Source organism: Tetrao urogallus, assembly GCF_951394365.1.
Source record: "Tetrao urogallus genome assembly, chromosome: 4".
Taxonomy (NCBI): Eukaryota; Metazoa; Chordata; class Aves; order Galliformes; family Phasianidae; genus Tetrao; species Tetrao urogallus.
The window spans coordinates 4,499,536-4,511,540 of NC_136817.1; the positions used below are offsets into that span (position 1 = coordinate 4,499,536).

Sequence of the window (12,005 nt, forward strand, 5' to 3'; positions counted from 1 at the left end):
TCGACGAGGGGATTTTCAATTTGATTATGCACTAGAAGCAGTCTTCAAGTGTATTTGAAGTGACTGAGTACCTGAGCACTTCTCTACTTGTAGCTGCGCCTTGAGTCACAGTGGAAGATGTGGCTGTGTACAATTAGAGATGATGGATGATGAAGATTACTCTGGGCAGAAGCAATGCGTGGGACTGCTCTGCGGCTGAACAGGGGCTGATGGAATTTTTGAAGTGTAGTAGGACCGTTTCTTTTTATACTGCAAGGTCTTCAAACACAGAAGCCACTTTCATAAGGACAGACTTATGTCGGTTGTGACTGAGAAACAGATTGTCAGTGGAGAATGGTGTGTATTCTGGTGGAAGTAAATTTGTCTTATTTTTTCCAGAGACTAATAATCGTATTGAAAGAAATGAACCGTCAGTCTACATAGTAGGTATGGAATTCCACCTCAGTAATTCAAGCTGGCATGGGGGGAATCTGTTTCCTTTTATATAAAACTTTTGTTACATAACTATAATATGTGCATAATGTATGTGTGAGCATAAGTTGCTTTCTATTGAAACTCTTCAAAACCCCACTTGATTATTTATAATTTGGCACAGTACTTTGGATATGCCAGTACTATGTTGTACAAGAGAGTTGTATTTTTTGATATTTAACAATACTTACCACTACTAATTCCCACAGAAGGAGATCAGAGATGGTATAATGATTCTTGAACAGGTCTGATTTCGAGGTCTTTTTAATAAAAACGTTGTCTGTACTTAATGTTTTTCTTCTTTCTGTTCAATTTTGGTCACGTTTAGATGTTACTTCTTTCTTACCTTTTTATGTGAGAGGTGATTTGGCATGAAAATAACTGAAAATTTATAATGAATGTGTGAAATTAAGTTGAACTTGCATGGTACTAAGGTCTCTTAATGCGTGTAACCTTAGCTTCTGTTAGCTAATACTGGATATGCTGTATGTGGCCATGTTCATAGAGCAGCTCGTTTCTATTCATTCCTGGATGGCCTCCTTTTAACACGACCAAAGTTATTGTCATATTTGAGATATTTTCTTCAAATAAACAGTTTGTATATGGTTTCCTAATGCCAACCAATTGCTTAAAGCTCGCGTTTCTCCACACGCCTCGTCTGCCATGAGGGAAGAGATGTGTGGGGAGAAAAGCAGTGACTCCACCCTCGCGTCAGGGAAGACTGTGAGTTAGTGATGGCTGAGGGTGGGAAGCGGTGGGTGTTTAGTGAATGGGGTGGTTCTGAAGGGGTCGTACTCAAGCCACTGTACTGGAATTGTAGTTACCCGTTGTTAGGGGGATGCCTTGCTGGCCCCAGGCCCTGGGGGAAGGAGGAAGCTCCCCAGGCGGAGAGCCGCCCTCACGGGGCTCAGGGCAGCACCCCGCCCTGCCCACCTGCGGGCCCGCCTCCTCCTCATCACCTCGCGCACGTCACCCGGCCGTCCGCCCGCCTCATTGGCCGCGCGCCGAGGTCTCACTATCCTCACTCCACCCCTCCAGCCAATCGCCGCGCGCGCACGGCAGCTCCGACCCGCCCCCTCCCACGCCTGACTCTCCGCCGTCGCCTCCCGCTGACCAATGAGAGCCGCGTCGGGGTTACCGGGCGACCAATGAGAAGGCGCGGGTCAAGAGCCGGCCGCGCCGCTCTTGTTATTGCTGCCATCTCCCGCGGTGCGAGAGGGCCGCCGCAGCGCCGAGGTGAGCGAGGGCCGCGCCGGGTGCCGTTGAGGCGGGGGGCGGGGGTCGGGGCTCCGAGGGCCGGCGGGCGGCCGCGGGCCGCTCTGGGGTGCCGCCCGGCCGGGGCTGCGGGCAGAGCGAGGGCCGAGCCGGGCGTCTCCTCGCGTTGTACCCCGCCGCTTGCCTTTTGTAGCCGTGCGGAGCTTCGTTCTTTTATGCTGTGCTTTAGGAAAAGCGGCTGTGTGAGCCTGCTCCTCGGTTTTGATCCTCGAATTAATTAACGGCTAAGGTTCTCCCTTTCTGGCCGATAACCACCGCTTATTCCTTTCCAGACATTCAGGTTAGGCGCAGACGGCCGTAGAAGAGCCCTAACTGTGATGTTTTGTGCCTGAACGATGGCAGCGAACGACAGCGTTAATATCCTGAACTCCGCTTACCTGGCAGTGGAATATATAGACTCCTTCCTGCCCGACAACCCTCTGCAGCAGCCGTTTAAAAATGCCTGGAATTACATGCTGGACAACTACACCAAGTTCCAGATAGCGACGTGGGGGTCGCTTCTAGTTCATGAAGCTTCCTACTTCTTGCTCTGCGTGCCAGGATTCATCTTCCAGTTTATTCCCTACATGCAGAAGTATAAAATCCAGCCGGTAAGACAAAGCAGCGGGCTGCATGCTGACCCACCTAGGGACGTGTGCAGGAGGCACGCTGACCTACCTGGCTGCTGGGGGTTTCCATTTCACGTGGCCACGTTTGGCCTCAGTTGCTGCGAGCAATTTGGAAGGAACAGAGGGAAATTAGAGTGTTTGTGATGAGGGGACAAAGAGGAGTGGGTTTGGGGAGGCAAAGGAGGTTTTTTTTGCTGAGGGGGAGAGTATCGCAGAGTCATAGAACCACAGAATGGCCAGGGGTGGAAGGGACCTCAGGGATCACGAATCTCCAACGCCCTGCCACATGCAGGGCCACCACCTCCACATTTAGTACTAGACCAGGCTGCCCATCCTGGTAACAGTTTTTTCCTCTATTCTTTGTAATAGGAATTGGAAATAAACCACTTTCTAGAATCATCACAATGATTTGATAAGGTGTTTTCCTGCAAACATCTCTTTTTTCAAGGCAGTTAATTTCTTGACAACTTTTTATCTTCAGCTTCTGTTGTATTCCTTTAGCTATGGTAACACTTCGGTGCAAAGAAGAGAAATAAACTTAGATTTGAATTACGGAATCTGAAACGTTTCTGCTAATTACAATGACTGAAATAACAAGAATAGTTTAAGGGGGCTGGCAAGGACAATTTCTGATGAAAGACTTCAGAAAATGTTCAAGGAACGGTTGGATGTTGTGTTGAGGGACATGGTTTAGTGAGAACTACTGGTGATAGGGTGGGGGGTTGGACTGGATGATCTTGAAGGTCTTTTCCAGCTTTGGTGATTCTGTGAAAAGCAGTTTAGAAAAGTGAGAGCCTTTGTGAAATCCAGGCCTATGAAACTGGTGTTCCCTGGTTTAATTTGTGTGGTGGGAAGACCAGCTACCTGTCTCGTACTGTGATACGAAATTGCCTTTGAAGTCGTCTTTGGCTTTATGTGCAGTAGAAATGCGTAGCTCATTTTTCTTGTTATGTTTTTCTTCCTTAGGATAAACCAGAAACGTGGGAAAAACAGTGGAAGTGCTTCAAAACACTCATGTTCAATCACTTTTTCATTCAACTTCCTCTAATCTGTGGCACGTACTACTTCACAGAGTTCTTCAACATCCCGTATGAGTGGGAAGAGATGCCTAGGTGGTACGTAGACATGTCTTGTGCGTTCGTACTGAGCGGCACTTGATTACACACGTAACAGAAACTTCATTATGGGGTTTGTGAAACTTCATTATGGAGTTTGTGACGTTAACGTAACTTTTTTGGCTAACAAACTATATTTGCTAACCAGCCTTGAGACTAAATTGCAGTAGAAGCTCATTAGAGCTTCCTAGAGTCACAGTGGCTCATGTAAGATACCAAGTGTGTGATGTGCTGTGGGTTTTTTTTTTTTTATCATCCAGCTTTTTTTTTTATTCTCTGTTATTTCCTTTTAAGTGTTTCTTTGCCCCACCTTGTTTTATTTCACAGCAGCAGTGCGTTACTCAGGGGAGGGGAAGATGCCTCATGTTTCCCTCTTTTGCCCTAAACTGGTGAAAAATGCTGCAATACTTAGAAATGCCTTTTTTTTTTTTCCACCAGTAACTGTTTTTACAACAGAAGTTCATCATTTTTAGTTGTTTTCTGTCTGGTCAAATATCCAGCAGGTTTCTGTACCTAGGTCTTAGATTGCAGGTGTTCCTAATAGGCTGTACATGTGATGTTGAAATGACAGCTTGCTGCACTGCACGTTAGCTCTGACATATCAACAGATGAGCTACGAAGGCTGATGCAGATTTTTACATCACAGTGCACAGATGTTACCTTTTCAACCAGTAATACATATTTCCTGCCTTCAATATCTTGTCAACTCCTTTATCCTTCAAGACTGTGCGTTTCCAAGTATCTTCTACAACTCTTGACTCCTCTTTTCGTTTTTAAAGGTATGTTCTGCTTGCCCAGTGTTTTGGATGTGCAGTGATTGAGGATGCCTGGCACTATTTCCTGCATCGACTGCTGCATCACAAAAGAATATACAAGTACATCCATAAGGTTCACCACGAGTTTGTAGTATGTATTCCTTGTTTTGATTTGGTTGCTTCTAGTATACGCAGATTCATACGGCTTGTTTAAAGACTTCATTTGGCAGACTTAAGGGTTTTGCATCTTTCTGACAGTGGCCTTTCCTTGAGCACAGCATCGAGCACAGCCATCCATTTTGTTACTGGACGCACCGGCTGTTCTTTGATTTTATTTCAAGAGAGTGAAAGGGTGCACTTTTAAAAGCGTAGTCTGCTTATTAGGGAGGAGGGATGCAATAGGTTTTCTGGCTGCTCATCACTTTGCATTGCTGCAAACTGATGAGTGTGTGGTGATGTGCTTAGATCTGCAGCAGTAGCTGCCGTTCTCCTCTTGGCAGCCCCTCAGACTTCTAGCAGGAGCAGCTTCTGGCCAGCATTCTCAAGTACGTGTAGCACTTCATATAGAAGTAATCTATAAGCTAACAGCTGTTTCACTAAGAGCTTCCCCTGACGACACAAGCTGATGATTTTAAAATCATCCTTAAGCCAAAGTAGACTTAACATTTTCTTTTGATAACGCAATGCTGAAGGTTGTCGGTTTGCTTTTATTTTTGTTTTTTAATTTAGTATCTTTATGTGAGCATTCCACTGTTGAAAACTCTCTGTGGAATTTTGTTTTTGGTAAATAAAATGTGGGAATGACTGTGTGTGTATGTATGTGCATATGCATATATATACATATGTGTGTATAGATGACAGAATGGCCTCAAGAATGATGAATCTCCAACCCCCTGCCACAGGCAGGGCCACCAACCTCCACATTTCATACCAGCCCAGGCTGCCCAGGGCCCTATCCAACCTGGCCTTGAACACCTCCAGGGATGGGGTCCACACCCTCTCTGGGCAGCCTGTATACATACATAAAATGCTTTGGTTCTATCTTAGGTTTTGAATCATAAGAATTGAATTAATTTATAAAGCTGATCTATCAATATGGGCACTTGTTCATTTTGGTAGGTTTTGATTGTGGATTTTCTTTTTTCTTTAAATGACAAATTCTTTTGGCTTCCTTCTGTTTTGTTCTACTTCCAAGACTGGATCTATTGCAAAGCTGATAGGAGCTTGCCAAATGCTTTAACATTCCTGTTCTTTGGCCAGGGGCAATGGTAAGCCGAAGCAGAAGGTTTTGGGTTTAATATGGAAGCACCTGGAATTGCTAATGGCATCATAATCATTATCAACTCGAAGTACTGTTTTCTGTTTTAGCAAGGACCCTCGTGTTTAGATCCTTGCTCAACCAGACTGTTCCTTTCATCCACAATGTTCTGTTTCTCTTGCTGTGGGTTTTGTGGGATGTGGGGAGTGCCATCAAATAGTGATTTTGATTTGGGAGTATAAAAAATCAGAAAGGGTGACAGTTTTCCTGTCTGTTCTGTTTTGTAGTCTCCATTTGGAATGCAAGCAGAATATGCACATCCTCTGGAAACGCTCATCCTCGGAGCTGGCTTCTTTATTGGAATCGTTGTCTTCTGTAACCACGTGGTTCTTCTGTGGGCATGGGTGATATGTCGCCTGATGGAAACCATTGACGTGCACAGGTGAGACCTTTGTTCCTTTTTAATAGTTCCACTTTTCCCTAAGTCTGTCTTAAAATTACCTGTCTCTTTTTCACTGAGCTGAGCTTTACTGCTTTGTTATTGTTATTATTATTTTAATGAAATGTGCTTTTACACATCTTAGAATGGCACGGTCTAAAGAGCTAAGCTCTGTTCTGTTCTGAGGTTGTGTAGTCAGTGAATCTTGTTGATCAAAAGAGTGCTATAGATGAGCTAGAGCACCTGAGTGTGGTGTCAGCCTGGCTTTTGTCAGGATGTTTGGCATACATGCATCTTAGAATGCCACAAATAATGGAAAACTTCATATTTCATCTCCAGGAATTCTTTCCATTTAGTATTTGATGGTTTAGATTCACCTGTGAGAAAATGAGCTTTTCTTTCCTGTGTTCAAGAGGAAGGGGAAAACTATTTTTTTGACCTACTAGCATCACACTTGACCTCCTGTCTGGATATACACTGTGAAGCATGTGGTGCCTTATATAGGCTGTGTGAAGGATTTTAGTGGAACAGGACTCTATTAACTGGCTCGTTGTACAAACCGTTGCCATTTTAGGTGGTTTTGATCCTAGGCTGAGAAGCACAAGTTCATGCTCAAGTAATTCATGTAAAACAGAAACCTCATCTCTCAATGATAATGTCTGCAGGTGTTTGTAACAGATTATACTGTGTTCTCCCCACTAGGTGGTGATGCTTTCCAGTACTGCTGAGCAGATGAGTCGAAATGGCTTTAAAGCAGAGCAGTCTGGTTTTAATATTACTTTGGTTTTGTATTTTCAGTTTTAAACCTTTGAAGAACTTGCAGTAAGCAGAAAATGATTAAGAGCAGAAAGTCTACAACTGTAGTTGATTTGAGCTGCTGTTTGAGTAGGAGCTGAGCTGGCTGATATTTATAGCTTGCTGTCACTAAGGTTTTTTTGTTATTTCCTTTTACTAACATCACTTTTCAGACAGCTAAGCCTGCTTAACAAAGCAGGAGATCAGCCTCTGTCATCTCCTAGGTGTTTCTGCTGAATTCTTAGTGTTGCTCAACTGAGCTGAAAAAGGTCACTGAGTGCCAAAAAGCCACTGTTAACAGAAGCATTTGCTGAAGGCAGGAGGGGATTCTGTTGTAGGAGGGTTACTTCAGGACCCTATAAAACAAAAAATAAAAAATATATTTTTTTTCTGTATTACAAAAAAAACAAATTGTTGCCTATATTTTGTAGTAAGGTTTCTTCCCAAATATAATTAACGATTTTTTTTTCCCCTTCCCTTCCAGTGGCTACGATATTCCACTGAACCCTCTTCATTTGGTGCCTTTCTACGCTGGAGCCCGTTTCCATGATTTCCATCACATGAACTTTATTGGCAATTACGCATCGACCTTCACGTGGTGGGACAGAATCTTTGGCACGGACTCTCAATTCATTGCCTATAAAGAAAAAGAGAAGCAGCAGCAACTCAGGATGAAGAAGGCTAACTAAAAATCCAGTGTAAAAATTGTGATGCCTAATACTGGTAGTCAACTTCTGCTTTTCTTTAAAGCAAAGTCGTGATTGGGTATGAAGCATAAATCATTTTCCTTGGCTACTAAGTGGTAGGGAAAAAAAAACACAAGAATTAAACTGCAGTATCTTCCTAATGGGAATGCTTTCTATTTTATACGTAAGCACCACATATATTTTAACTACAAATTTAAAGATGATGCAAAAAAGACAGAGATTACTTGAGTCTGTCCATGCTTTTTTTTTTTTCCTTTTGCAAAAAATTATTCAGTTTTATCTTTGGCGTTGCCCCCTTTTGGTCTTTTTGGTAGAATTGTTTATGCTCACTGAGATTGGACTTCTTTCTTAAAAATATGTCTTCTTAAATGTGTAAGATCAAGTAGCAGACTGGTATCCGCACAGTAATTTAAATATTGGGTAAAATTTTGCTTCCAAATATCCAAAATATCTGTTAATAGAAAGCATGGACAGGCAGGCCTTTTGCACACTGGATAATATAAGCTGTTAATCTCAGAATACCTGGCTAAACATGAGTTAGCAGAGACATTCTTGATCTAGATTTATTATGTTATTTTAGGGTACAGATAAAAAGAATAGAAGTTTTTATTTGAACAAACTTGGTTTTTGCTGCTCTTTGAAGTTGCTCTGTCAGTGTACTTAGCATTTACATTACATTCCTTTCAGTGTTGTAATTTGCTGAACTGACTTGTTGCTGTATTTGCACTTGTGACTGATGAAATAAATGTGGTTTGGTTTAAGATGGGTATTACACCTTTCATATGTTTTTAATACAAAACTGACCAAAAGCATTTGGGATGCAGCGTCTTGCTTTGTTTATTTCTCTAATGGAGAAACACAGTTTCTGTTCAAGTCGAAATGTTTTACAGATGGAACTGTTACACAGAGACAGCAGTAAGAAAGGGATCTACTTGCTCAATTGCCAGCCTGAGCTCTCTGTGGTGGAAGCAACCTCTTTAATCAGGTTTCAAAGATGGCCCTTATCCTCTTTGCTTTGTCAACTCCCACTCGTCTTGCAGCTGTACTTAGCTTTATTCTTGCTGAACTCCCAGCCTAAAAATACAAGGGGCTTTCAGTGCTATGGAATGTCCCTGGTCCCTATGATTCTGTTCATTGATTCTTAGCTCACCTTTGTGTCGGTGCAAACGCAGCAACAAAATCACCACTGTGAGCCAGCCAACTGCTTAAACACTCTCTTCATTAGTAAAGAGTGTCTCTCCAGCCTTAGCAATTCCAAGCTACAACATACATTGCATCCTACAAGAAGTTTACAAGTAGTGAATCTGACAGTAACACATCACCTTTTTTAGGTACCCCATCTTTGGGGTTTGCCTGATGGTTTTTTTTTTTTTCTTTCTTATTTGAATCCTTATTTTGCTTTGCTACTCATTGCTACTTCTGTTTTTGGATTATTTCATGCAGCACAAACACCTTTTGTCCACCAATATGAGATAGGTGCTATTACATCACACTGTACCTTGCCAGGTATACCACAGAATGTTGGTAGGCAGAGACCATGTTTGTAAACATTAAGACCTTTTCTTCCTCACCTATACTTTAAGTGATGACTGCTGAGGTCATTTGAAGGTGATTTTCAACATTTATTTTTATAGGAACACGGGTACCAGTGAAACCTGCATTTTGGCTCGGAATTTATTGCTAAGTGGTGTCTGGTTCATAGTTTCCAAATCTCCATCCCATCACTGTTGCCCCTCTGACACGGCTTTCTGGTGAACCTTACCCACAGAAGCCTATAGCTGTCAGGGCCACTTCTTTGCAGTGGTTCTTGCTGTAATTTTCTATCTGTGAGGGTAGTAAACACAACCAAATCTAGTTTTAATGGTATTTTTCATCATCCAGTCCCCTGCAGCAAGACCTTTCTCCTATTTCTCACGTCCCTTCTGTGGCTTGGCTCTGAATTCTCAAGGTGTTTTTCCAGTGCAGCTACAAGGAGTAAGGGTAGTAGTTCTGGGTCATTCACACTAACACCTCCTTGGTGGCAGAATCGCATCCTTCCTTTTAAGCACTGCCCTTCTGCTCAAAAATTCAAAGATAAAATTAGTAGTTCTGCAGGGCTGCACTGGAAAATACAGTGGAGTTACCTGTCTGTTGTGATCTCTGATTGCTACTAGAGGTGCCATTTGCCACTGTGTTTTGTATCTCTTCAATGTAATTTACTAATTGCTGTGCTGAAGCATTACTCATTTCACAGAATGGCCAGGGTTGGAAGGGACCTCAAAGATCATGAATCTCCAACCCCCCTGCCACATGTAGGGCCACCAACCTTCCCATTTAATACCAGACCAGGCTGCCCAGGGCCCCATCCAACTCCAGGAATGGGATATTTAAGTACAGCTTGACTTACCATGCAATTTAAATCACATTCCCAATTCCCAAATGTGAACATCAGATCCGTTTCAGATGCAATTCAAGCCTGTAAAAAGCAAAAAAAAATGTTTGCCTCCACTCCCTGGCAAGCACAGCAAGCTCTGCAATACCTGGTAGGGCTGTCTTTAGCAATGTTTATTTATAGGCTTGTGGTGAGTCATGATCTGCTGAAAAGGACAGATTGAGGCAAGTCAAAAGAATTTTAAAATGTATGCATGAGAATATGTGGAGGAATCGTGGATTGGATAGATCAACAGAGCTGATTTCTGTGTCAACTATAGATTGTATTTTGGAGAAATCGCCTTTAGGAGCAGCCACTGAAAGCTGCTCCAGAGTGTGGGGATTCTGGACCTCAACAACGATTGTGGAATAAGGAAACAATGTCAGGAGGCTGAAAGGGAAAAACTGCAAAGGAGTACAGGCACTTTGGTGCCTGTGTCTTACATACGTGTCATACATACAGATGTACCACATGGGAACTATTTTTCCAGGTCCGAGTTTCTGGTACTGGATGGGTTTCCACATTGGTGTCGTACAACCATAGAACAATTTGAGTTGGAAGGGATCCTTATAGGTCCTCTAGTCCAACTGCACTGCACTGAACAAGGACACCTACAGCTCCATCAGCGCTCAAAGTCCCTTCCAGCCTGTCTTTGGCTGTCTGCAGGATTGGGGTCTCACCTACCACTGCTCTGAGCAACCTGTGCTGCTGCCTCACCACCCTAAGTGTGAAAAACATCTTCCTTATGTCCCCTCTATACATCAGTGGTTAATGATGGTACTCCCCTAGAGATACTATTTCCACGATGCTGCTGTGGAACCAGACAGCCAACCGTGCAGGGGAACGTCCATAGGTTCACAAAGGGCTGTTTGTAGCACTTCCTGAGAGCTGATTTGGTGTAGATCAGTGATGGGAGAGGATGTGCCATGGGCTCAGTCTTTTAGATCAGAGGATGGAGGCAAACCAGGTGTTAAATAACCAGAGACGGGGTTCTATTTGCGGCAGGAAATTTATAAAACTGATGTGGATGTTGCTTGTTGGGGATTTGCCTTTCTCAGCTGTCTGGGGCATTCTGACATAGTTTCTATCGGAGCAGGCTGAGCTGACTGCATGCAGTGCCGGAGCACAGAACTGATCACACAGAATCACACAGAATCACCAAGGTTGGAGAAGACTCACAAGATCATCCAATCCAACCATCCACCTATCACCAACAGTTCTCACTAAACCACGTCCCTCAACACAAAATCCAAACGTTCCTTGAACACTTCCAGGGTCGGTGACTCCACCAGCTCCCCGGGCAGCCCATTGCAGTGCCTGACCACTCTTTCAGAAAAGTAGTATTTCCTAATGTCCAGCTTAAACCTCCCCTGTGCAGCTTGAAGCCAGCTTGACTCCCAGCTCACTGCAACCTCCCTTCAGGTAGTTACAGAGAGCAATGAGGTCTCCTCTCAGCCTCCTCTTCTCCAGGCTGAACATTCCCAGCTCCTTCAGCCTCTCCTCATAAGGCCTCTGCTCCAGACCCCTCACAGCTCTGTCGCCCTTCTTTGAACCCACTCCAGGGCCTCAGTGTCTTTCTTGCAGCGAGGGGCCCAAAACTGGACACAGCACTCGAGGTGCAGCCTCACCAGAGCCGAGTTACAGGGGGACCATCAACTGCCCTGCTCCTGCTGACACCATTCCTCACGCAGGCCAGGATGCCGTCGGCCCTCTTGGCCAGCCGGGCACACTGCTGGCTCACGTTCAGCTGAGCACCAATCAACACCCCAGGTCCATTTCCTCTACGCCGTCTTCCAGCCACCCCGCCCCAAACGTTGCCTGGGGATTTACGTGAGCAGCTCCTCTGGGAGCATTCCCGTAGAGAATAACGGGGTTTACCCTCTGAGCCAGTAGTATCCGGTATCCCCGGCGTTATTCCGCAATCACGCAGGCACGGGGCTGAACCCGTTCACTCAGGTGCTCGCCGCACGGCTCCCTTACAGGGCAGCGCTCTCACAACAGCCGATTCACACACGGCCGTGCGTGCCCGGCACGCCCCGAGCCCCTCCCGCCGCGGGCACCGGCGTCTCTCCCGGCCCAGGCGGCCCCTCCCCGCCCGCCCGCCTCCTCCTCTCCCCCCCTCCCGCCGGGCGGGCGGCAGCTGCGCGGCCGCAGGCGGAGGAGCCGGGGAGG

The 12,005-nt window shown here is 44.8% G+C and overlaps 1 protein-coding gene across 1 annotated transcript; it reads left to right on the forward strand.

Annotated features, from left to right (window-relative positions):
* Nucleotides 1-2,081: 2,081 nt before the first annotated feature.
* MSMO1 (methylsterol monooxygenase 1) lies at nt 2,082-7,405 on the forward strand (the record flags this gene model as incomplete). Its single annotated transcript, XM_079534834.1, has 5 exons — nt 2,082-2,336; nt 3,321-3,469; nt 4,249-4,375; nt 5,770-5,924; nt 7,201-7,405. The coding sequence occupies 5 exons, from the start codon at nt 2,082-2,084 to the stop codon at nt 7,403-7,405; spliced, it is 891 nt and encodes a 296-aa protein (XP_079390960.1).
* Nucleotides 7,406-12,005: the final 4,600 nt, after the last annotated feature.